Source organism: Amphibalanus amphitrite, unplaced genomic scaffold (genome assembly GCF_019059575.1).
Source record: "Amphibalanus amphitrite isolate SeventyFive unplaced genomic scaffold, NRLGWU_Aamphi_draft 000085F_arrow, whole genome shotgun sequence".
Lineage (NCBI taxonomy): Eukaryota > Metazoa > Arthropoda > Thecostraca > Balanomorpha > Balanidae > Amphibalanus > Amphibalanus amphitrite.
In genome coordinates, this window is record NW_024881581.1 from 205,065 (window position 1) to 231,154 (window position 26,090).

The 26,090-nt window shown below is 47.6% G+C and overlaps 4 protein-coding genes across 4 annotated transcripts; 2 read left to right on the forward strand and 2 right to left on the reverse strand.

Annotated features, from left to right (window-relative positions):
- Positions 1 to 892: 892 nt before the first annotated feature.
- Positions 893 to 1,869, forward strand: LOC122379842 (postacrosomal sheath WW domain-binding protein-like). The gene is made up of 2 exons (XM_043362384.1): positions 893 to 951; positions 1,248 to 1,869. The coding sequence occupies exons 1-2, from the start codon at positions 940 to 942 to the stop codon at positions 1,524 to 1,526; spliced, it is 291 nt and encodes a 96-aa protein (XP_043218319.1). The 5' UTR covers positions 893 to 939; the 3' UTR covers positions 1,527 to 1,869.
- A 3,865-nt stretch (positions 1,870 to 5,734) lies between these two features.
- On the forward strand, positions 5,735 to 16,053 carry LOC122379844. The gene is made up of 4 exons (XM_043362386.1): positions 5,735 to 5,999; positions 11,947 to 12,176; positions 12,710 to 12,820; positions 15,604 to 16,053. The coding sequence occupies exons 1-4, from the start codon at positions 5,991 to 5,993 to the stop codon at positions 15,785 to 15,787; spliced, it is 534 nt and encodes a 177-aa protein (XP_043218321.1). The 5' UTR covers positions 5,735 to 5,990; the 3' UTR covers positions 15,788 to 16,053.
- A 125-nt stretch (positions 16,054 to 16,178) lies between these two features.
- LOC122379843 (monocarboxylate transporter 12-like) lies at positions 16,179 to 20,667 on the reverse strand. The gene is made up of 7 exons (XM_043362385.1): positions 20,486 to 20,667; positions 19,975 to 20,122; positions 19,549 to 19,690; positions 18,785 to 18,919; positions 18,380 to 18,502; positions 17,750 to 18,008; positions 16,179 to 17,528 (listed from the first exon to the last, which is right to left on the reverse strand). The coding sequence occupies exons 1-7, from the start codon at positions 20,649 to 20,651 to the stop codon at positions 16,837 to 16,839; spliced, it is 1,665 nt and encodes a 554-aa protein (XP_043218320.1). The 5' UTR covers positions 20,652 to 20,667; the 3' UTR covers positions 16,179 to 16,836.
- A 133-nt stretch (positions 20,668 to 20,800) lies between these two features.
- On the reverse strand, positions 20,801 to 24,276 carry LOC122379859. The gene is made up of 2 exons (XM_043362411.1): positions 23,837 to 24,276; positions 20,801 to 20,814 (listed from the first exon to the last, which is right to left on the reverse strand). The coding sequence occupies exons 1-2, from the start codon at positions 24,165 to 24,167 to the stop codon at positions 20,801 to 20,803; spliced, it is 345 nt and encodes a 114-aa protein (XP_043218346.1). The 5' UTR covers positions 24,168 to 24,276.
- Positions 24,277 to 26,090: the final 1,814 nt, after the last annotated feature.

The following is a 26,090-nucleotide window of genomic DNA, read 5'->3' on the forward strand; positions in this document are numbered from 1 at the left end:
CTCGAGGTCAATGAAAATAGGTTACGCTCGACAGTTTTTCCGGTACTATCAGACGCCGTTTGAATTTTGACGATCGGCCCAGTAGTTTCGGAGATAGGAGGGGGGTTCTGGAGAGCCCCCCCCCCCCCTCAGTCACTCGCGTTATGGAAAATGCCCCAGTCATGCGCGGGTTAAGCAAGGGCCAAGGCCGTTAAACTGCCAGACCTGGCTTAACAAGGGCTGAACAGTGAACAGTCTGCAGAAGGGCTGCTCTCCTCAGCAAGTGTCCCGAACTGTTGGAAACTTCCTGACTAAAAGCAACTTTTCGGCTAAATTGAACGGTCCGTAGCCTAAAAGTAAAAACTAAGTTCCGTTAGCAGAACAATCATGGTGTCAGCAGCCGAGGCGCGGCGTCTTGAGGCACGAGCAGAGCTCTCGTGAAGGCATGCGGATGGCTGACTTCGCTCTCTGAGCTCTCTCCTATCCGACGACGGCTCTTGTGTATGTAGCTTGAGCTTTTTTGTTAAGTACATAAATGTGTTTTTTTTTTCAAACAGTCTTCAAGACGATCACTCTACGAATAGCTCCATGCATTTATGGATACGGCGGTTTCGCACGTTGATGCGTGATTTTCGGAACAAATGCCTACACACATGACTAATTATAAAATATTCGACCTCTGCACACTTCGAGTTGTGGTCTGTTATCCCACCATGGCGGAACATCTCATTCGCGGACATCCCTTGGTGTCTGCAGCTGACGAGTTCGGCCGTTACATTCGGAGCGGTGAGTGACGTTTTCTCTGCACAGAGGTGGCCCCGCCCAGCCTGGACACGCCCTGTATCTGACAGCGGGAGGGGGGGGGGGGCGACCGGGTATAAAACCAACACACCGGCTGACGGGTCTGCACACACACATACACGCACACGACGCACGGTGCATCGTCCAGCAGCCGCCAACATGTACAAGCAGGTGAGTTCTGATGAGCTACTTGGATCAGAAAAGGATTGGACCGAAGATAATAAATTACTAAACCAAAATACCTAAAAATAACTTATTTCAAATGCTTCAGTGACTTTGTTTATGTGTCATAACATTTCTTAGGATAGTCAACTAATGGAGTTTAGTTCCGAAACACATTTGAATCGATAAACATTGATAAGATAATCGTGTAATTTATTTAGACATGGAGAAAGAAAAGTCCGTCTTCTCAGAAATGACCTCTTGCCAGTCCCACACATGTGACAGAGGCGCCCGTTCTTCCGCAGGTTATCGTTCTCTGCCTGGTGCTGGCGTGCGCCTACGGTGCTCTGCTCCCACTGGCCTACAGCGGCGCCCCGCTGGCCTACAGTGGCGCCCCGCTGGCCTACGCCGGCGCCCCGCTGGCCTACAGTGCCGCCCCGCTGGCCTACAGTGCCGCCCCGCTGGCCTACGCCGCCGCCCCTACCACCTACGCGGCCGCCTTCCCCTCCTACGAGACGGTGACCAACACGGTCTCTGTGGCGGCTGAGCCGGTGGAGCAGCACGGCTACACCGTCAAATACTAAACATCACCTCAGTTCGTCTCGTAAAATCACCCGCTAAACATCACAGACATATATTATGTTCTACCAAAAGCTATTTCAAACGTTCAGCTTTACAGACTTTCTTTCGAGGAGTCAAAGTGTGTAGCTGACAAGAAAGCCCAACGCGGACTTTGCCTGTGCGCTTTTCCGAGGCAGCGTGCGGAAGGTTAGCACTGCAGTGCCAGTGAGTGACCTAACGAGACATGCCAATGTTGAAAAGTTTCGTTGTGTAGTGTCCTATGCGTGTGTGTATTTTGATCATCCGGCTAAAACAGACTGTTGACATATGTGAAAATGAATACATATTCACTGCTTCATAATGCGACTGGTGCGTTTTTGAGGTGTTGTTGAGGAAGAGAATTACCTAGGAAATTACAACAGTCATATTTTCATCGTTTTGGGTGGTATTCGTTTTTTCTCCCACCATATTTCAAAGCGAGGTACGCGCCATTTTTAACCATACCTAACTCCATAAAAAGGACGCAAATACCGTCTTTGTGCGAGTGTGTGATCGAATGGAGGCAGACAGGGAGGACGGGCTGCATCGAATAACGGACCTGGGATCTTCGGACGTTCGAGGTGACTCCTGCTTAGCTGCGTCTTCAAGGCCGTTTGCCGGTTTTTGAGCTCGTTGAATATCAAACAGCGCTTCATACGCGCCGTTTCATGCCTACCAGTCAATCATGGCAGCTTTCCGAAACCTTTGTCGATCTCAGTTAATTAACCAGCGCCTCACTGGGGTCTGCGTATAACGCGCCCTACTGGGGGGGGGGGGGGGCTATTCATAGCCCCTCTACTAACTCCGAAACTACTGGGCCGATCGTCAAAATTCAAACGGCGTCTGATAGCCCCGGAAAATCTGTCCAATAAAGCTTGATTTCATTGACCTCGAGGCCACCGATGACGTCACAGCTCAGGCCAAAGTAATTATCGATGTTTGGCTTGCTCACATTTTGAGCTCTGGCCACCGTCTTACAAGTCAGATCAGGCTCATTTTTGGTTTACACACTTGTGAACAGATGCTTTAGATACCCTGAGGATACCAAACTTGTACTTTGATTTTCAGGTCAAGGTCAGGTCATCACAGGTCATGCAAATTTTATATCATGCATCGGTCACGTGACACATGTTTTATTGTTTATTTAGGCCATATATTTGGAATTCCATGTCGTTTATGACATTCGAGGTCATTATGAGTTGAATTTAGCTTATGTCAGACCACTTTAAGGTAAAAAAAGGTCAAATTTTAAAGTTAATTTTTTTTTTTTCAACAAAGAAAAGGTCTTTCGGATGCAGTTTGAGCTGAGGAACACAATAGTGCTATTTATATTGCCGTACGATGTCAAATACGCACTGAAAAATTGATTTGAAAACTTTATAATTTTGGAATTTTTGCTGTAATGCGTATAGCTCGGCCATTTTTGAAGACATCTGGCTACAACTTGCATAGAGTAAGACATAAGCATGTTTTTTATCACATATGTTGCGGTTTTTTCGAAGAGTAAAAAAAAATGAAACAAAGATAACACATATTTTGAATTTTAATATATATACTTTTCAAAAAAAAAAAAAAATCCAAGACAGCAGTTTGATAGCGCAGTCTTTTCTTAGTCCTCTCATGCAAAGAAAGTGGATCTAGCTTAAAAACTGAGCTCTTGCCGTGGTTCAATGTTTTGCGTCGAAATCGACCGAAATCGACCGAATCGAAATCGACATCATGTTACACTAGATGTTCGTCGTCGCTCTTTCTCCATCCGATGTATACACATCTGGAACGGCCTCCCAGAAAACGTTGTGACTGCACCTGACTTAACTAGCTTTAAGAGGGCCTTGGCCGATGCGATTCGTGACGAACTGTACAAGCCTGCGGAGTGGTTGATGATGAGCAACTTCGTGTCAAATATTCTTGACTCACATGTATTTTTTCGTATGAGCTATTTATGTGGATGCTATAACTCCAGTTGCTATGTAACCCCTCTATACTCGCGAATTCTTATCTCAACTGGCGCATCCTTTGATCCTGGGTTCCCTTGCCTTGACTATCCTTAGGGCTGTCAGGCTTGGTGAGCCCTACCAGGTGAGAATACCAGGTGAGAATGACGTCACTCTGACATCATTTCCGGCTGACCTATGGTAGCTGCTATGGTAGCTTATGACCAAATTTCACTGACATTGTTGCAGCCAATGACGTCACACGTCAGATCAAAGGCCGCTTTTCTGGCCGCTCACCAGACATGCTAAGAAATGTGTTATAACATCGGGTAGAAGGTATGTTATGGAAAATCATCGATGGAGCATTGCGTGTCTAATACATTTTTGCTAAATAAGGGTCATTGATACCAGGTCAGGTCACAGAAGTCAGGTCACAAGGGTCACGATAGCCGTTTTCACAATGGGGCGGGCTCTATGGCGAATGCACCATTTGACCATATCTGCACCAAATCTCTTCTACAACAAATATCTAGTAACCTATAGGAATTTGAAAATATACAAGCATGACCTGTCCTCGATATTGAATACGAAAAGTGACGAAAATGTTCTATTACCAAACATTTAACCCTCGCCGGCACAGGCCATTTTGCGTCCTTCGACGGCACAAGGGGGGGGGGGTTGGTACGACCCCCCCTCGCGTTTGGCCACTGATCGAGCTAGAGCTTCGCGGAAAAAACGAGCGTGTTGCCCGTCACGAGACGAAGCCGATGATACCCAATTTTAAGGTCCTAGGTCATCGGGTGACCTTCCAGGTCAGGTCAATGACCCGAAAACCGGGAAAATCGGGACCTGTTAGAAAGTCGTAAATTGTGGCTGCTATGTGGTTTTCCGGGGTGCTGATCACGAATATCGTGTTAGTTTTGATCAGAGATGATGTCTTTAAGCATTTAGACCAGGTCGGGTCAGGTCAGGTCAGGTCAACCGGTAGGGGTTGTGACGGGTATTCGTAATACGTGTCAACCGCCTCTGACAGCTTCGTAACATGTTACGAAGGGACCAAAACTACTTCATAAATGTTCAAATGGTTGCCAAATTCGAATTCAGCTCCAAAAACTAGCCTAGAAACATGTAAAACTCGAAAAAGTGAACCGAGGTCACCCGAGGTCACCAAAGGTCAATGACCTGACCTGACCTTAAGGTGACCTTGACACCCACCCTAATGTATGGGAGCGACATCAAATCACATGTTTGAACGTTTGAAACCACAAAAAGCTTGCAAACGCGCGGCTAATATTAGCCGACATACGCCGAATCGCGAATCCGGCCAAACATGGTCTCGGAAAAGAGGTCACAGGTCAAAGGTCATTGGGGTCAGGGTCATGAAATCTTCAGGGTAGGTGTAAAATTGATCAATGCGGGGGTACTAAAAGTTTCGTCGCGATCGGCCGCTTTTTACGCGAGTTATTCGCGAAAAACCTTAGGGGGGGTTGCATCAACCCCCCCCCCCCCTGTGCCGGCGAGGGTTAAACTATTGTTTATCTTGATTATATATGTAACGCCAGTGGCCGAAATATCACATATTTTCTTGCATTAAAGTACATTTGCGGCACTTTTCGTATGCAATATCGAGAAAAGGTCATGCTTGTATATTTTCAAAGAACTTTCACAATGTTCCTCGCACAAGCGCTTAACTCCATCAATATTAAAGAGAGAAAATATATGAAAAATTGACCTCTCCTCGACATTTAAGGTATTTGAATAGCCAAATATTACTGTATTGATATTTCGGCCAACAGGCCTTCTTCAGAATGCGATAGTGTGCACAAGTGTACGAGAATACAATAAAAAACATGTTATTGTATTCTCGTACACTTGTGTGCATTATCGCATTCTGAAGAAGGCCTGTTGGCCGAAATATCAATACAGTAATATTTCGCTATTTCAATAATTTAAATGTCGAGGAGAGGTCAATTTGTCATATATTTTCTCTCTTTAATATTCATAATGTTCCTCGCAAGAGCACTCCAAAGTATTAACTCCATCAATAATTATCTATAGGAATACAAAAAGCATCTAGATTCTCGCGTGAACAAAGGGAAACATGCAATTCCTCTGACGCTTCCAACTCAAAAAACCCCTATTCTACTTTCGACCTCCCCGAATCTCCCGTATCTAGTGTGGGCCCATCCGTGGGATCCCTATTCCGACTACCTCGTGACTTACCAGGACGGTAGGCGGCAGCGGCGAGCCGCCACTTCCCGGCGGGCCTGCGCGCGGTTTTTGCGTGCTCCGAACCGCTAAGCCGCGGGGCACGCCGGAGACGGCTCGCCTTGGATCTGTGAATAGCTGCTCGCGAGAGAAGCGGCTGACCCCGACCAGCGCGCGGTCCCAGGTACCGGTCCGGGCCGCGCCGCGCTCTGTCCGGCCTCTCCGCCGCTCTCTCCGCGCCTCTCTGGACAGTGGCATCCTCGGCGGGAGGCGGCAGTCGACGGCGCCAGGTTCAGTGCCCACACCATGGCCGCGGTGAGTGCCGGGCGGCTGGAGCCGGGAGGGAGCGTCACCCGGTGACGTGTGTGATAACTCCGACATCAGTGAGGTGCGGGGAGTGACGTGACGTCGTGTGCGGGAAGTGTGATGTGCTGGTGTGAGGAGAGTTTGGTGGGACCGTCATGTAGTGTGTCGTCACCTGGCACCAGGATACCCAGGCAGAGCTGCTACCGGAGAACAAAGATCACGTTGCAAGGTCACCCAATCCTCCGTGAGCTCGCCGGTTACGATTAGACTGTGCATTTGTCTTCCAGCCGAAACTGTGATGCTTCCCTTTGTCCGTTGCTTTTGTATGCGTTCATGATCATTTTTGATCAGATCAGTCCTGAGTGGTGTTTTTTTACGTCTAAGAAGTCGAATTCTTGCTAATTGTGGAGAGCACACGAGCCGCCTTTTTTGGTTTGTCAGGTAGGATGCAGAGACAACATGTCGGAATAATGAGCAGGTAATGATATTGCTCGTCTGATAGGGACCTCAAGCAAGAGCACTCGAGTACAGTTATTCGTAGTCATCGCAGGTCACACTCGCTCACGTATATATCGCATCTATTGCTTTCTTTCGCTCACTGCTTTCTTGACAAAGAGCTCTCGGCATTTTAGTGTGGCGTAAAACACCATATCAAACTTTTCTTTTTGTACTGAACTAACAAGACGTCACATTGAAACGAACATTGGTACTTTACCTACAAACGCTTGGTATTTCTAATCGAGCATCATGGAAACCATGTTATCACGTCAGCCATTTGAGATAAAAGAGTGCTCGCAGAGATCCCGTATCTGTGCCGTGAGAACAAGTTTTCCTCCTGATTTTGCCGTCACTGCTGTTTCTAAGACATCGTTGAAATTCATCCTCAGAGTGTCAAAACCTGCTCTTTGAGCGTCGAACCACAGAACCGAACATATCGCTTTAGTGAGCTGCTTTCAGTTATGTATGATGTCATTCACCAGTCGGGCGGTGGGTGGACCAGAACGTCACTAAAATGAAAATACATACTCATTCATTACGTACACGCCATGGAACGCTAACTTTTACTTTGTTCTCAGACATGCAAATAGAGCTATTTTTTGCAGCCACAGCTCTGTGGCTGATTTCACACGAAGTCTCGCAGATCCAATTTTCCCCGGCAATCGGATCGATTGGCGATATTCTCTTTTTGGATGGACCGGCTGAACGCATGAATATAACTTAACTTTATAAGACATTTTTAGAACAACTGATCAAACAATACCACAAAGCCCGTGTCCTGTGGTGTTTCTGGCCATACAAAACAGAAGATGCACTTTTCCGGGGTAGCATCGGGTCACGCAAGGCTCTATTAGCTCATTTATGATGTCTTCTGAGCTCGGCACGCAAACCACAGAGAAGCGGTCTTTCCATTTAGGGAAGTTACCGCCTACCAGGTTTATGATAACTATGCATTTGACCTAAAGTTCAACGCCCTGGCGGTCGCCCCAGCACCATCATTGTTTGTGTGCTTGTGAACCTCTTCCAAGTCACTGTATATGTAGTCCAGCAGATGTGCTGTATGGACTGAATACATAGTCGGAATACCTAGCCACGGGACGTATATGGAGACTGATTCATGATTCAAGGGAGGTCATTCCAATCACTTAAAGGGACTATCCCACCTTCTAAAATGTTGTTAAAACCAGTTAAATTGTGCCCGACTTTATAGATTGGATGACCAGGAACACGGTTCTGGCATTTATTTTTCATTAAACATCTTAGGCTTCCCATATTCCAAACACAAACTTTCAAATATGTGACGTCACAGCCCAAAATTACCTCCTTCCCCAGGCCACATTACTGTCATAAAGCTGATTCTTTTTACTCTGCTGTAGGCACCACAACAAAGTTCAGATCAAGTTTTAAGCGATTTTTCAACGAAAAAAAACCATTTAAATCAGAATGACTACATACTAAACGAGGTGACGTCACACTAACGGTCGCTCCATGTTGAAGATAGGGCCTTGTACAAGGCCCATTTTCAAATGAAGGGAACGAATTTCTTCAACACCAAGAGGCCGCGGGGGTTGCAACCTAGATAGATAGTGGTTTCTGAACCTCGCCGCAAACTTGGCTATCTCAACTCAAACCCCATGTTAAAGGTGGGATAGTCCCTTTAAAGGGACCCTCTCACCTTCAAAAAAGTGTATGAATTGGCATGAAAGTGATGTCGCTCGGTTCAGAAAGAGCGAAAACGAATATCTATCAAATTACACCGAAAAAATATTCACCGGTTTTCAAGATATTAGACTTTTACTTTTGTTTACTTTTTTGGGATCTCTGCTGTTTCTAGCGACTTTATTTTAGAAGTGCGGCGTTTGCGGCAGATGTTGCACGCAAATAGCATATACCACCGCGTGCTACAAAACGTTTTAGTCAAACATTTAAAAATCGTTAGATATCTGCGCTGACGTCACACATTCAGAGGGGTATTCCTAAGCATTAGCCCCTCTGAATCAAAATGCTGCAATTTTGAAATTCAATATTTCTGATTTAAGGCATTTCTCGATGTTGTGAGTGCCAAAACCGGTAATTGTGAGCCAGGGACCCCATTTTGGCTATCTCAACTCAAATCTAATGTTAAGGTGGGAGGGTCCCTTTAATGAATTTCGCAAATCACTGTACCTTCACAGACACGAGATGCCAACCTATAATGGCTTGGTTTATACAAAGGGTATGCGGAGGGCAGGGAGGGGTTACACGGGTTCCGGTACATGCCCATTCGAGTTATCATTATAAGTATGTTTGCCAAACATGTTTCTACCGGTAGCAGAATAATACACCAATGTGTTCTGGCCATTAAACCTCGCCCCGTTGGGGGGGGGGCATTTTGGCCCCCCCCTGTGGTTTTTCCTGAATAGCAAGAAAACGGCGGCGCGCAGCGCCGCCAAATTTTCAGTACCTTTTCGGGCATCAATTTGACACCTTCACACCAAATTTCAAGTCTTAGGTCACCTTAGGTCAGGAGCTATTGAGGTCAAACTGAGGTCATGTTCGAGCAAAAATGAGCAAAAAACATGCAATCTTGAAACGCTCACCAAATCTACAGTTATCAAGCAATTTCAAAGTTCTTTATATGGTCTAATAGACAAAAAGCGGCGCTACAAAACTGCTATCTCGGATTTTCAAAATTTTGGGTTTTTGACCCAAAAAATTTCAAAAAATTGATTTTTTTAGAAAAACTAAAAAAAATCCAAAATTTTTCCGAATTTCGAAAAAACCGGAATATATGTGATAGTCCCTGCGCTCTTCTATATACATACCAAATTTCAGATCGATATCTCGTTTTTTGGCCAAGTTATAGCGAAAAACTGTTTAAAAATGATGACGTCAAATTTTTGAACTCAATTTTTAGCGATTCTAGACCTCGTACGGCAAAACAAAGACCACCATTGAACTCCCCGTGACGAGCTGCATCGATTCGATACCCATTTTATGCAAAAATATCAACTTTAAAATTTGACCTAATTTGACCTGACCTTGACCTGACCTTGACCTGACCTTGACCAAAACGTGACCTAAGCTGGCCCCAAAGGCTGCCTGACCCACATAATCGCATTTGTCATGTAAAATGGACCATAAAACATGTATCACACGACACTTTCATATTGTGACCCCCCAGTGACCTGACCTCAGTGACCTGACCTGGTATCAGTGACCTCAACTAGCAAAATATGTGTTTGAAGAACATTTCCCCATCTATGATTTTCAATGAAATGCATTTTACTCGATTTTACAACGCATTTCTTGAAATGCCTGTAAACGGTGAAAATTGGACCTTTGACCTGACCTGTGACGTCATCGGTTTGACCTAGGTCAATAAAATTGGGTCACAAGGTAGTTCCCTGATAGGGCTATCCAACACCGTTTGCCGCTTGTCGCTACGTTGCGTGGTTCTCGAGATCTTAGGGGGGGGGGGCAAAATGGCCCCCCCCCCCCAACGGGGCGCGTTGCTCGGCAGAGCCCAACGGGGCGCGGGTTAATAGTGTTCGCCTTAGTTTATTGATTGACTCTTCGTCATCAGCTTCGTCGCAAATTTTGCGCAATACATTGCAACATCTTAGCTATTCATGTGTTCCCATAACCGGCCTCTTGCATTTGTACGGGAATAACAATGAGGTTGAGGTGGCATATGATCTCGAAGCGTTCAGAGTCACTGCAGGTCCTTTTATGCCTCATGGAAGGTCGGAGAATGTAGCGTGGCGGGTTTGACTTTTGCAATGTTATCCTGACGAGGATAATTCCACATTTTGCCTAGTTTGAACTTGGCTCTTTCATCTGCTGACGTGGTGGTCAGTACACAATGATTGTAAGTAAGAGGGCTCTGACTTGAAAGAGGGCGCTTATTCAATTTTGACAGTGATTCTCCGTCCGCAAAACTACGCGAGAGCTTTAACACTTGTTTAGCAGGTATATTATCCAATTCATGTCCAATACCATCTTTGTACCACTGTTAACCCGCGCCCCGCTGGGGGGGGGGGGGCAGAATCTGCCCCCCTCCCGTTTTTCGCCAATACCTTCTAAACGCGTTACGCCAGCGACGTCAAACTTTCAGTACCTTATCATACATCAATTTGACACGTTCCCTGAAAATTTGAGCGAAATCCGTCGGAAAATGTTTGAGAAATTGACGTTTTAGTGACGTCATGTTCGCCATTTTTGCCTCAAAAATGGCAAAATTGCAAACGCCGCTAACATCTTCATTTTTAAAGGAATCAAGACGTAACAAAAAGGTTATACGTGATTCTACTTTGTCTATCAAATGGCTATCTCGGTATTTTGAAAATTTTGGATTTAGGCCCAAATTTTTTCAAAAAACTGACTTTTTTGGGAAAATATTTATAAAATCCAAAATTTTGAGTGTAGCGAAAAAACCGGAATATGTGTCAAAGAAGTGGTCTATGTGCACCTACATACCAATTTTTAGAAGAATCGGTTCAAAAATGTGGGAGTTATTCAAAATTTTATGACGTCACGACAGACAAAAATTTTGAAAAATGATTTTTTTGGAAGTTCTGGACCTCGTACGGAAACAAAAATAGCACCATTCGATTCGCCGTGAAAAACTGCATCAGATAGACACCTTTTTAGGCCTTAACAACCAACTTCAAAATTTGACCTCACTTGACCTGACCTTGACCTGACCTCGACCTGAAATTCATCCAGAGGTGGTCCATATCACTTATTGAGTGCGCCTATTGAATTCTATGAGTAAAATGACCCATAAAACATGTGTCGCACATGCCCTTTTCTATATTTTGTTTTTGGTGACCTGACATGACCTGACCTGACCTTGACCTTGACGTTTGAATGACATTGTATGCAACGAATATTGTCTTGGTAGTCTAAGAACACGTTTTGGGCAATCAGTCTCACTCCATTCTTCGGCAACTACGGTGCAAGGCCGATACTGTAGAAACTTGCATCTTGTACACTTGACCTGACCTTGACCTGACCTCTGACCTACTTAACAAAAAAAATTGGGCTCTTAAGATCCGCCTTAATGAGAGCTTTCGATTGCCGGTTTCCCCATCTTTCTACGACCATCGGTTCGGAAGTTAGACAGGGGGGGGGGCAGAATCTGCCCCCCCCCCCCCCAGCAGGGCGCGTATGGCTGAATAGCCCAGCGGGGCGCGGGCTAAAGCAAAAGCTGCTGTTTCTTATAGCTTCGAGTCTTTGACCCTTGTAAAAATGACAAAAGTCATGTTTTGTGACTACTGTGTGTTTGTGGCGCTAACCGGACCGTAACTTCATCCTTTCCTTTACTCCAGTGCTTACAATGGTGAAGCGGCTTTACCAGGAAACTCATCCTTCCACCGTCATCTCGGCTTTATACGATCCGAGCCCCCGCTAATCCACTCTCATTGGATCATCCGCCTGTGACCTGACCACTGTGGCATCTCGGCCTCTCATTCAGACGCTGGCGCTGCTGTGGGCGCTACTGTTGGCGGCGGCCGCCTCCCCGCTACCGCAGGATGTCCAGCTAGTCCAGGGGGACGTCCAGGTGGTCCAGGACGTCCCGATCCCCGATAATGAAGAGATCCTGCAGGCGTCGGTCATCATCCGGCCGCCAAAAATCGAAAAGGTCACTCAGGTCACCTCGAATAATCAGTATCAGAAGCTGTATGACGAGAGCGGCAAATACAAGTAAGTCGAGAGAGAGAGAGAGAGAGAGAGAGAGAGAGAGAGAGAGAGAGAGAGAGAGAGGAGAGAGAGAGAGGAGAGAGAGAGGGAGAGGGAGAGAGAGGAGAAGAGAGAGAGAGAGAGAGAGAGAGAGAGAGAGAGAGAGAGAGAGAGAGAGAGAGAGAGAGAGAGAGAGAGAGAGAGAGAGAGAGAGAGAGAGAGAGAGAGAGAGAGAGAGAGAGAGAGAGAGAGAGAGAGAGAGAGAGAGAGAGAGAGAGAGAGAGAGAGAGAGAGAGAGAGAGAGAGAGAGAGAGAGAATTGTTAATTGGTACGTATTTGCTGTAAAAAATTAATGCTTTTATAAGTTGCAGCTTATAAGCATTGTTTTGAAACGTCTTATTTCGCTTCGATGACGGCCGCCTAAATACTAGAACGAATTCGCATACATAATACGTATATCACCCTTGACTCGTTATAAGATCATCAGGTTGCATAGCATTGAACGTGAAAGTGATTCCGACCAAACCGGTTAACCTATCAGTTTGGCATCGTTCCAGGTTCGGCTTCGACGACGAGAATCAATTCAGGGTGGAAGAACGCCTTTCGGACGGCCAGCTGCGGGGCATTTACGGCTACAAGAATGACGACGGCTCCTACAGCGCCTTCATGTGAGAACCATGCGGCTTAGATCAGAGACGAACTCAATATTTCTCCTTACAAACGATTTTGCAAACTTCACCTGCGCCCCGTCGGGGGGGGGGGCTCTATTTTTCAGTCGATATCTCCTAAAGTGTACCAGATATCGCCACCAAACTTTCAGGACCCCTCCGAGCATCAATTTTACACCTCGTGACCAATCATTGTTACGGAGCGAGCGAAGCGAGCGGAGTCTTACGTAGAATAACGGAAATTTCTGAGTATGAGCGGCCGGCCGGCCGGCCGGCCGGCCGGCCGTGCGGACGCTTTTGCGAGGCTTATATCTCAGCAACCACTTGACCGATTTACATGCGGTAATTTTTGTAGGGTAGCTTCATTCCTTCTACCAAGTATTGGACTATTCCCGATGCATGTGGGTGACCCCTTATGCACGTGCCACGTGCAAAACGAAGAGGTGTCAGTTTTGTAATTGTTGCAATATCTCGGTAACTACTTGGCCGATTGCGCTGAAAGTTGGCATGTAGGTAGGCACCCACTAGGCACTGCATATCCATGTGCCAGAGTTGGGGTGCCGCTGCACGTGCGCACGTGCAGGGGTCGTTTCCAGATCTCGAGAACGGCTCGACCGATTGCGCTCAAATTTGGTACACAGTTAGGGACCGGTTACTAGGGTGCCGTGCACAAGTCAGTTGGGACCCATTTTGCACGTGCGCACGTGCAGGGTGCCGCTTCCAGATCTCGAGAACGGCTGGGCCGATTGTGCCCAAATTTGGCACATCGCTAGAGACCAGTCAGTAGGGTGCCGTGCACAAGTCAGTTGGAGGTACCCCCTCGAAATTTCGCACGTGCAAGACTCACCCCCTCGCTCGCTCCGTTAGTCGCCCCAAAAGGCGCTATACTGGTTCCAGAGTCAATGATAGTGTGGCTACAAATGAAGTCAGAGAGACGTCACGTCATGTTCTGCCATGTTTTACCCCCAAAAAGTTTGGCGGGAAGAGCTGTCACGCCTACAGTTTTGAAGGTAGAGCAAAATGTTTAGAAAAAAGCGTAGAATTAAGAAGGCTACAAAATTGTTATCTTGGATTTCTAGAAATTTTTATTTTGACCCCTAAAACTCAAAAAAAGTGTTTTTGGATATGATACCCAAAACACCAATAATTTTCAATGTTTTGAAAAATGGAATAGGTATGTGTTATAGAACTATTCGTCTGCTATTGACATGCCAAATTTGGTCTTGATAGCTCCATTTTTTTGCAAAATTATCGCAAAAAACCTGCTCAAAGTTTATGACGAAAAATTTCCAAGGTCATAGATAGATACCCTTTTATGCAAAACTACCAACTTTGAAATTTGACCTTTTGACCTGACCTGACCTCTGCCAGGGCGTAACCTAAACCGGCCTCAATGGTCGTCACTCGTCAAACACGCACCATTGCATTGGAAATGTAAAATTGGCCATAGAACATGCATCACACGACCCTATTATAGTTGGGTTCATATTGTGACCCTTAGTGACCTCACCTCTGTGACCTGACCTGGCAACCTCCTAAGCAAGATATGTATTAGGCGTCCAACGCTGCATCGATAATTTTCGATAACATGCCTTTTACTCGATGTTATAAACGCATTCCTTAGAAGGCCCGTGATCGGTGAAAAATGCGACCTTTGACCTGACCTGGGAGTTATGACGTCATCAGTTGCATCCAGGTCAATGAAACTTGGTCACAAAGTAGTTGCGCAGTGGCGTTATCGAACGCCGTTTGAATTTTCAAAACCGGTCGGTAAGTTTCCGAGATCTTAGGAGGAAGGGCCGAAAATCCCCCCCCCCCCCCAAACGGGCGGTAGGAAGGGACGCCGGTGAAAACAGGGCGCCGGAGGGCATATTAGTCGCGTGACATTTGGAAGTTCTCCCCCGTTCATGGGCCTTCTACATGTAAAATATCACGTGTGAATTTCACGAACCTTGATCAAATCGCCCCAGGCGCCCTGTTTTCACCGTCGTCCGTAGGGAGCCGCCCATAGCCCGACGTGGCGCGGGATAATTGCAGCAGAGCACGCTTTTAAAATGTAATTCATGTCCAAAATATAAATTACGCACCGTGTTATATCAAACTAGAAAATGCGTTACCAAAAAGTAACGCGTAGTTACAGAAATTCCGGATTTAGCCGTTCTTGACTTAAGTCACCGTTACCTTATCCTATCGTTATTATTCGTTTCTTATTACAAACAAGTAGGTAGTGTAGTGGCAAGTTGGAGAAAATATGCGCGAAAGATCTTGATCAATTTCGGAATTTAGAGAATCAATCAACCGATCAGATAACGAAATGTACACAAGTCTGAATCAATAAGCCGTTACTTCTGGAATGAAAGTCTTCATTGCAATGTAGCATGCATGTTGTACGCCGCGGTAGTGGTACACATATTATCCCGGTAATTGGCAAAAGGCTTACCGTTGAAGGTCAACTTAGAGATACGTTCATCTTAATTCCTCGTCATGTTGCGGTATCTGAGAATGACATAAAGTTTTCTTATCGATCAGCTGTTGACATTTCTAAGCGAAAAATTTATTTTGAACATAAATAGATAGATATACCTAATGGCTAAGTGCACGTGTAGAAATTTACAGTAGAGGTGGCAAAAGGTGAAAATTTTGGGAACCAGACTCGAACCAGACCCAACTATTTCTCAATGACGGATACTTACTACTTAGCATGCTTGCACAAAACACTTTGCTACCGTCTAAATATATAAATGAGTGATCCGTTATAACACCCCCTTTGTTGTCATCCACAGGTACACATACGACGGTGAATCGTACAAACAAGTACCGTACACGGTACAGGACATTCCTGAGCAGTTGAGGTTGCCAGTCGAAGCCCAAGCGCCGGCCCGGTTCGTCCGAAACGGACTGGAAGCGATCGCTGCTGAGCCAGCGGCCGCTGACCTCGAGTCAGAGGTCATAGAGGCTGCTCCGTAACGGCGCCCCGCCCCAGTCACGTCCAGACGGCCACCGGATGTCACGTCCGTCAGTCGAGAATTCCACAAAGGGTGACGTTTTCTGACGCCCTGTGTCGATGGCAGAGCCTCTGCTGACGGCTTTCTGAACCAAATTCGTGGTGGCTGCAGCCCAGATGGCATTGCTGTTGGCTGTGGCCGGTCAAATTCTGCAATGGACGGTTGTATGGAGAACCCTATCCTGATATGCACGCGTATAATTCTTGAATATAAATTGATCACACTGTAGTGTCTTTTCTACGTAAATCAGCATATAATTTCAATCGTGCGTCGTAAGTACCACAAGTATACTTTTAAAACAATGTCCTTCAGAGCTGCGGGAGCAACCTTAGTGCAGCAGCCAAAAGATACGATTACCGTTTGGTATACCGCATGTATTTCCTCATCTAAGTACACAACGCTCTAGCTACATATCCCATGTTTACAGTCACAAAACAATGACGGTAGTTCACCATCAATGAAAAAAATGCCAAAAGGCTTTGATCATAAAAAGTGTAACAAAAAAAAACGTATTCACGATAACATTCGCGAGTCACCACGATGGGAATGGTCAGAAAATAACTAGAATAATTCACATATAAACACCTATTAAACGTGAACAGTGGGAGAGCGAAGCAATAAAATATAATAAAATCAAGAGCATTAAATGTTTTGAATAACGATGTGAATGACTTGATCACTAACGTTGTGTGCTAGCAAAGTAATACACAGCTATGCAAGAGCTGCAGTCAGCTGTACATGACCGAGATAAAATCCCACAAGTCGCACAGTTACCATAACGTTCATAAAACACATAAGCTCGCCCTGACATCTCGGATGAATAGATCAACATCACATTCACGTTGGCCGCGTTACAATATCCTGAAGTTCAAACAACCAGTCTTGTCACGAACTAATGGCAGATTCGGAAGATCCCCTCTTCCAAAACACTGACCGTCCGCAATCCGGCTTTAGCCCCATCACGACCACCGTCCCGGCTAACGACTCCGTGACATCCGCACCCCTCCAGCGCTAGTGCGGGTGTCGCTGCGCCTCACTGCCGCGTCTGCGGCCCCGGCGGAACGTGCGCAACAGGCGCGAGGAGATGGACGAGGCGTCCGAGGGCGGCTCGCTCTCTATCTCCGGGTGCTCCTCGGGGATGTCGGCCTGTCGCCGGGCGGCGGCCTGCGCCGCTGCCATGCCACGACTGACGGAGCGCCGCTGGCCGCCCGGCCGTCGGTCGCTCGGCTGCTCGGCAAACAGGTTGTTCTCGTACTCACTCAGCACCAAGTAGTTCTCGACCTTGTTGCAGGACGTGATGTCGCCCTGCAGCAGGTTCAGCTCGAGCTCGATGTCGTCAAACAGCTCGTCGGGCAGGTCCATGTCGGCGATTCCTTCCTCGGAGATGCAGGTCAGCTCCTGCTGTTTGCGGTGCTCGCCGCTGCTGTGGGCCGCCGCCATGGCCGAGGCGCGCTGCTTCAGCAGGCTGAGGACGCGCTCGTCGACATCAGGCAGCGAGTCGACGCGCGGGAGCGGCTCCGGGGGCGGCTGCTCGGCCAGCGGCGCGTCCGAGGCGGCCGCGCTGTGCCCGTGCCGGTGCCGACGCCGCCGACGACGCTGGCGACGCTGGAACTCCACCAGGAAGATGCTGATGCTGCCGATGACGACGAACGTGGCGCTGAAGTAGTAGCCCGCCTTGCCGCCGACGGCCACGTTTATGTAGCCTGTAAAAGTAAAGCACGTTAGAAAGAACATGTTTGGGACTTCGGAGTGCGATGCTGATCTGGCGTCTGGCGATAAGGCTTCGATGTTATTTAGACAAAGACGCAATTTTTTTATTCAAACGTAAAAAGCGAATCAATAAAAGAAGACAAAACAAGACGTCGCGTAGCTCAGGAGCAATTAAGCACCAGTGGCGGATTCTCATCCTAAGTCTTCAACTGACCTGTGACGGGCGCTCCCAGCAGCACAGGTATCGCCTGGCTGCCCTGGACGAAGCCCCACGTCTTGGCGAAGTTCCTGGCGCGGACCTTCTCATACGTGCACATTTTGAGGCTGTACTGGAAGCCGCCGTAGAAGATGCCGTAGAGCCAGGCGAAGAGGACGTAGCCGCTGTAGCCCTGCACCGCGGGCAGCGCCAGCAGACACATACCGCAGACGAAGGAGGACGCCTGGTACAGGTACTGACGGCTGATGTGACACTCCTGTCGGAGAGCAGAGCCGGAGTGAGTGGTGCTTCACTGACAAATACAGCCGATGGAAGAGCTGTCGGTAATCGGTACAATTAGGATTTCGCATACAGATCAAAGGCAGAAACTATGACCGAAAGTCTGCGCAGGCCATCACATCCAGAAGCAGCTAAGGTATTGGTAGAAAAGGTTGAAACTGTTTAGTGTTTGAAACATTCAGGGTAGGAACTAGAAAGTTTGCTATGCATTATACGGTCGAGTCAAAATACGAAGGTCATGACTTCGCACTAAAAATCAATGTGTATGCTTGTGATAAATAAGATTTTCAATGTCTGTTATAACTTTTAGGCACTTATCCTGATAAACGGAACTCGCGGAGACCGCACCTGATTGTTTCTGACGACCACAAAACCGAAGGCGCAGCAGCCGAGTGTCCAGCCGAGCCCCAGGTAGGTCTGTAGAAGCAGCACCGACTCCTCGCTAATACCCTCCTGACGGGCCTGCTGCGCCTGACGTCAAAGGGTCAGGGGCTCACTATTTCATACGAAGGCCCAGCAACGTACGACAATGTTGTAAAAGGTCGTGGATATATTTTGAGGGAAAGTTTTCATAGCATACCTTGGCTAGTATCCAAGCAATGACATTTAAAAGTAAAGTTTATTTATGGTGCTATTTTCAAAACATGCCGTTTTGCCTGGTCCCAATGTTATTATTTGAAACTGTTAATTAACCCTGCAATAGGTAGCGCATCGCATCTTCTCAGACAATACATACACCTAAAATACACATACCAGGTAGATGAGCGGTGTGTGAAGGCCAACGGAGCTGAGGCTCGCCGAGAACAGCAGCATCCGCACCGTCCGCGACTTCAGCATGGACACGTCGAAAAACGGCGGCTTGTCGTCTATCTTTGTTTTACCTTTCACCTGAAACAAACGGCAGGGCAGTAGGTAGGCTGCCGACCAATCTGAAGGGTACCTTATCAACTGCAGCGATCACCTCAAATAAAACGGTTCTTATTAGAGAAGTCAATCGGATACCAACCTTTGGGCATACCGATACCAAACCGATACCAACTTGGCATTTGGCATTTCAGTCCTTATACTAGTATATTTTGTATTTTTTTGGTAACATTAACCCTCACTTATGTATAAGGGGCTGAGAAATTGGTACAAATTTGGTATTTACCTCATGTTCCTAGGTTGGCTCGGTTTCGGTATTTCCTCGCGGTTTTGGTTGGTATTTGGTTTGATATAGGTTTTCCGATTTTCTGTAATTGACATCACTAGTTCTTACAGGGCCACCCCGGTCCCGGACCCGTCCTTTGCCAGCATGCCACCCTATCACCTTTTTCATGGAGTGTTTGAGGTGTAGGATGGCCCGGGGCCAGTCTCATCCTTTTCCTCTCCGTCGCTAGTCGCTACCTCACTTTTTCTTGTAGTATTTGAGGCGCAGGATGGCCCGGCGTTTCCCCTGTGTCGCTACAACTCACCTTTTTCTTAGAGTGTTTGGGGTGGAGGATGGCCCGGCCTTTTCCTCTCGGTCGTTAGCTCACCTTTTTCTTGGAGTGTTTGAGGTGCAGGATGGCCCTCCTCTGCGGGTGGTACAGTGACGCCGACCGGTAGAAGGTGCCCAACAGGAAAGTGAAGACCACGGCGCCGGTGACGGCCTGCAGACCCAGCCGCCAGCCCAGCGACCTGCCGAGTGATGAGCAGAGAAACAGGCAGAGAGAACGTCAATATGGAGTAACATAAATCCTGAAACGCATAACGGTCGTTCAACATTACAGTAATTTGCGGAAATTTATTTAAGTTCTAAAGTGAATCATTAGTTCCTCAGAAATTAATTGCAGTAGTTCTAAAGATGCCAGTTGAAAATATATGTATTTCAAGTGTTGACGACCGACTTAGTCAACTTTCAACGTACGTATTGGTCAAATTGATTGTCCAGAGGCCGTCACTGACCCCACCTATTCACTCACTTGATGGTGCCCTGGATGAGGGCCGACATGATGGCGAGCCCGACACCACTGCCGGACATGACGATCGTCTCGACGAGCTCCCGTCGCCGTTTGAAGTACTGGCCCACCATCAAAGTGGAGGCGTCCCGGGTCATGGAGACACCCACGGCTGGGAAGAGGGACGGGCACGGGGTAACGACACTGAGCACCTACTCGGAGTAGAGCGAAGCAACGGTGAACCCACGCACACACAACGCGAACGGCAAATTCACAGTCATGTTACTGAGTTTGTCGATTTCATAGAAACTTTGGAATTCAACGAGCGCAGCTTTAAAAATAGCCGGATGGAAAGGTCGTATCTGACATGTGATGCCAAAAGTGGACTTCAAGTAAATATTGATCTTCGATGCATATTGCTTACCGATAGATGGCTTTGACCTTTAGGCTGTTTAGATTATCTATAAGTAAGAACAGTATTGGTTTAGATGGCTGATGTTAGGGCCTTGGGTTTGACAGTAGATACTCGGCTTACCGAATATGGTACCGTACGATATGAACAGCTGGTGGAACCGGGAGGCGAAGGAGGTGAAGAGGAGTCCGAGGGCGGCCACCAGTCCTCCGAGGACAGCCGTGAGCCGGGTGGACTTCCTCCGGCAGATGGCGATTGTCAACGGCGAGAGGAGCCACGACAGAGCCATCGAGAGCGCGCCCAACCAGCCTGCGGACGGGGGGACCGGTGAGTCAGATTGTGGGGCGGTCAGTGGGGACTGGGAACTTGGGAGCTACTTACCTACCACTCCATCACGGGGTAGTCGGTGTGGAGATCAATGGGTCAGCTGTAGGTCAATCAGTACCCGTAAACTGTGAACCGTGGTGAGTGGGTATCACCAGGTCAGTTCAAGCCGTGGGCAGGAAGAGCACCTGTCCTTATTTTTCTACATATATTTAAATTGAGATAAATTATGAAGATATGTGCATAGACCTCTGTCCTCTGTACACCGTCAGAGACAGAGGTCTATGATATATGTTATTTCTTAGGCATTTGCGTTCAAAGCTCATTTACTAGCTAAAAAAAAAAATATAACATATCCACTCGACGAAGCCACACGACCAAAAGAAAGTGACGACAAAACTCTGTCAAATCATTTGTTTACAATGTTCAGTGAGACAGTGATCTTGCCGCAATCGCGGAAGATTGAGGCTCAACGTCGGTGATAACATGATCATCGATCATCGCCTCCAGCCAGGCACGGAAGACTAATGATCAGTAAACGGTCGCCGGTTTTGGCACCCATATTCTGGGCCGTCGACTGATTAACCATCGTTTCTTATGGCGACACATGCCATCAGTTGGTGGCTTGTCATCACACATCGATCGCTCTCGACAATGAACGGGTTGTACATATAGGATGAAGCTATGCTAGAGCATGTGTGGACTGATGTATCATGCATAAATCCTTCATTTTTTAGCGCCCATTAAACGCGTTCAGGAAATGCTGTAACAGGCGTTTGGAGGAACGAACTTCGACGCGTAAGATTCTTATCAGACGCGGTGAGATTGCGGCACAATGAAGATGCATGGATGAGCAATGCAATGCATTATCACCCGATATGCTGCGCAATCGGGTGATAATGACTGTATTCGGCGAGGTAAGTAATACGCCAGTCACTTAGTCGATGGAGGCAAGTTTTTCGATGGGGATAAGTAATATTTAACAGATAAACAGGAAGGTATATCAATTTTTCACCAGATCCGGATCTTCGGATATTCACGAAGCCTCAGAGGAGGCTGCATCAACCCCATCCCCGATGCCTGCGAGGGTTAACACTTCAGAAATGTCGAGCCATCACAGCACCGCCACGATACGGCCTAACTGTGCGGCGATAAGGCCGTTACGGTCGTCTGGGCCGACGGAATGGCTGTGCGGCCGAGTCCCGGCCGCCGGCCGTCTCTGCTGGCTGATCTGACCGGCCCGCCGCCGTGAGATAGGGCTGGCTCTCCCAGTGTGCCCTCGGGCGGTGTCGAAGCCATAACTCTGTCATCCGCAGACCCCTCCAGACGCTGTGGGAGCCCCCGCCCCCCCCCCCCCCGGGGCCCTCAAACAGGCAGTTCAATAGGCTGCTGGATTGGTGAGAGTTGAATTCAGCAGACGAATATGCGATTCCGTGTTGCCCCTTTCATGTCAATGTAAAATTTCATCTAGATATCAATATAAAGTAAAATATTGTTTGTTTTATCACGGGACCTAAAAAATACAATGTCATTAGCTAAAACATATATCTTGCCTCTCGTGATATTATTTGTTAATGAATCCGATATCGACGTAGTGTCGTTCTAATGATTGTTCATCGTAGTCGTTATTTCGGAACCAGAGTAACCGAGAAAACGAGGAGGAAAACGGAACGTTAACCAAATCCATTACGAATAGGCTAAGGAAAGGTCAGACACAACAGTAGCGGCGGAACACCTTCAATTCAGGGGGGCACTGCCGACTTTTGGTCCCATTCTTTTCATGCAACGCCCATAGGGCTAATGTTAAAATGCCAAAATCACAGGGGGCACGGTGCCCCGGTGCCCTCCCCATTCCGCCACCTATCAGAGGCACAACATTTATAGTAGGCAACGGTGTACACACAACCTCAATTTATTCAGAGTTCTGAGTTGACGACGGCTGCACACGCCACACCAGCATGCATTCGTTTCATTTGTAAAGACGTTGGCATGACGATGTTGTTTAGTTCAGGGGTTGATTTTATATCACTGAGTTGAGTTTTATTCACGATCAATGGCAACACAAGTCAAATTCCTAAAACCAGACGTTTCGGCCACAGGGTGCCTTCGTCAGTGGACACTAGTGATTAAATTAAAAACATATAGTATCAAAAACAATCGGTATAAATCGTTCGAAGTCGACACATCGGGCACAGGTTTCGAAATGCATTCTTTGGTTCAACATTTCGAAACCTGTGCGCGATGTGTCGACTTCGAACGATTTATACCGATTGTTTTTGATACTATGTGTTTTTAATTTAATCACTAGTGTCCACTGACGAAGGCACCCTGTGACCGAAACGTCTGGTTTTAGGAATTTGACTTGTGTTGCCATCGATCGTGAATAAAACTCAATCATGTCTGATTATCTACAAAGGTATCACTGAGTATTCATTATACGGACAGTTCAATTCACTCACATACCGGAACTCACCACCACGCGTGGTGGTGAGTTTGTTTGCAGCGTGGCCACGCTGCAAACAAGCTCGAAACGGCCCCAATACCTGTCGGATCGCCAGGGTACTCAGACATTCCATTAATGGCAAATGAGAGAACGCCAGATGATGTCCTGAATAGGAACGTGAACATTGCAATGAAATATGCAATAGACAGATGTAGGCCACGGCCAACTTGATCGAAACGTCCCTCTTCCTCCCCCCAAATATATAATATTAATTCAGCGAAGCTTAGCAACCGTAGGCATTATCGACTCAAGCTTCGATAATCCTCGGAACATCATGAACATTAGAACATCGACAGATGTTGTCACGCTTCAATATAAAGCGTCGAGATAATAAGCACGTTGAGTTACTTTCCGTCAGCCCTCCTCTGGCTAATGAGGATTTTGTGTCCTCCCTGGCCCAGAGTCCTTTCTGGCCCTGTGTCCTCCCTCGCCCGATGTCTTCTAGCTCAGGGTGCCCACCCATTCTTGTGTCCTCCTCTGACCGGGTGTCACTGTCCTCCCTTTCCCAAGCGTCCTCCCTGGCCTTCTACCCTTCCTCAGTATTCTCGCCTCCCTGGTCGTTCCTGACCCAGCCTTCACTGGCTCAGTGCTCTCTACCTCAGTGTCTTTTCTGACCCGGTACCCTCCCCTGTCCTTTGCCAACTCACCGAGGGCGGCGGCCGTGGGCCTGAACTCCTGCTGGGCCGGTCCGGCCAGCACGCCGTAGCTGCCCTGCAGGCCGTGCACCAGTAGGTTGGAGAGCGCGTGGCAGAGCACTACCACCCAGCCCCAGCCGCCCTCCGGGTAGTAGTTCTGCGCCATGGTGGCGGTGACGGTTCGCCGCGAGCAGGGCCGCGCCGGCCGCCGACAGCCCCCCGCCTCGCTGGCCGCCTCCGAGTCCAGTCCCGAGTCGAGCCCGACGCAGCTCAGCCCGCCGCCCACCAGAGAGGGCAGCGAGGCCGAGCGGGCCAGCCGCGGGTCGGCCAGACCCCACTCCATGGCGGCAGGTCTCCCGGCGACGCCGAGTCAATCCCTCGCCGAGGGGCAGCTCTGGCGGTTCTTGAACACTAGTGCGCTGTCTTGGGTGAGGTCATCGTATTTCGTTCAGACATTCGATTTTTATTGCCTTGGCTTTTACGGTGAACATATTTCAAGGCAATATTTTCTTGATGCTCTTGATTTGGTGCCTGACCATTTCATTTACAGGCTTATGTTGTTTTAATGTCAATAAGTGAATATCAATATTGTCTAACAATTCAGAAGATTATGCAGTCGTATTCATGTTTTTGTGCCTTTCCAATCTCCCACAAAAAAAAATGCAGATATTATGAACGGAAGCAGCGTTACCGTCCTACTAGATTTAAAACTTTGTTGTAACTGCCACGCGTATTATACGGCGCCTCCGGCCGCACTCTAAGCACGGTAGGATAAAAAGCGGCGCTATGGCGGCACCATCTTGAAAACCTCGCCTGAACTCTGAGTACGGCAATTTCTCTTGTTGACCGGCGCCATTTTTAACTATACACCGGTAACAATGGGATAGTGGCGATACGGAAACAATCTATAGGCAAGATACATATTTCTAAAGATCATACCCTATGGAAGGTATAAATCTTCTGTTTATATTACCTGATGCTCTGTTGACCTTATCGTGTAAACCTGTTGGAAATCGTTGTAAAAATGCACGATAATCAATGTATGCCGAATTACCATATTTTGGTTACTCGGCACCCATCATAATTTGGTAGTATTCACTGAACATAATTTTTTTTTAAATACTTTTTTATAAATTTAGTCCGAATGGTTGAATGGGTGGATTTGAGGAATCAGAGCCCGCACTAAGCCATAGCTTGTTGTGCTGACCCTGACCCCACCACCCGATCGCGCAATTCCAGTTGTATGGCAGAATTTTGTCCGAACGTTTTACGTGCCCTCACGACTGGACACGGCCCCCTCCGCTCACTCACGTTACCTGGCTTCTGTGCGGCCCCTGCCACAGACACGCACGCCATTACACGTAGGAGCTAAATGTGGCCGCCCGCACCGGGGCTTGAACCGGGCTCTCACTACTGGCTAAGCGTCGATTTCCGGCGCTTTAATCCACTCGGCCACGGAGGGGACAGTGGATTGTGGGATTGTGGTTGTGGATTTGGGATTGTGAATTTGGGATTGTGGGTAAAGCCGCCTTCCGAGCACGCTGCCTCCAAAACATGTAAAAAGAAGATGGGTTGTCACAGCATGAAGCATTTCATGTTTACTAATTATTTCCTTTTTATGTGGCTAGTTTGCTTTATTTGAACTTCCCTTGCTAATTTCAACAAAAAAAATAATGCGTCCCCAAAATACTTGTTCGTATGGAGTGGCGTGTTAGGCGTGGGCAATCAATCTGGCCACGAAAATACCTCTCATATCAGACCGTATCAGGTTGACACAAGTACGCGCATCTCATCAGCGCTGTTGCCGCCCGGCGCGTCTCCCGCCGTCCTGCTTTGTCAACAGTCTCATCCCCTTCCGGGCCGCGCATTATTGGACCATGTCTTACCCGGCCATCGCCGGCAGTGCTGATCACCGTGCCACCGCGCGGCGCGCCTATCGACGGACTACCCCCGCCGCTGGCGACGCCTCGGGCTACTGTCGATTCCGGCGCAAAACGAAAAGACATTGGCGGGTGATCGTCCCCGACGGCACCCCCTCCCCTGCGTGCGAGGGGGAGGGGTAACGCAGTCGTCGGAACGACATCGGTTTCGGAGAGAGAGGAGGTTGTTTATTTGATGGCAAAGCGATTTCGTCGAGATTGGTCAATTTCCGTTAGTTGGTGTTTTGAAAATGCGGAAGAAAGAGACGAAAATATCACATTTGTTGTGATCTCGGTGGGTAAAATGGAAGGGTGATGTGGAAAAATTGACAACTTCCAAACTCAGA

Bases quoted from the DNA above. Each gene is read 5' to 3' on its own strand.
- LOC122379844 (XM_043362386.1), top strand. The intron at 12,177-12,709 runs GTAAGTCGAGAG...GCATCGTTCCAG, and splicing joins GACGAGAGCGGCAAATACAA to GTTCGGCTTCGACGACGAGA. The intron at 12,821-15,603 runs GTGAGAACCATG...TGTCATCCACAG, and splicing joins GGCTCCTACAGCGCCTTCAT to GTACACATACGACGGTGAAT.
- LOC122379843 (XM_043362385.1), bottom strand. From the start codon at position 20,651: ATGGCTCTGTCGTGGCTCCTCTCGCCGTTGACAATCGCCATCTGCCGG. The intron at 18,920-19,548 runs GTGAGCTAACGA...CGTTTGTTTCAG, and splicing joins TCAAACACTCCAAGAAAAAG to GTGAAAGGTAAAACAAAGAT. The intron at 17,529-17,749 runs GTCAGTTGAAGA...TTACTTTTACAG, and splicing joins GCTGGGAGCGCCCGTCACAG to GCTACATAAACGTGGCCGTC.
- LOC122379859 (XM_043362411.1), bottom strand. From the start codon at position 24,167: ATGGAGTGGGGTCTGGCCGACCCGCGGCTGGCCCGCTCGGCCTCGCTG.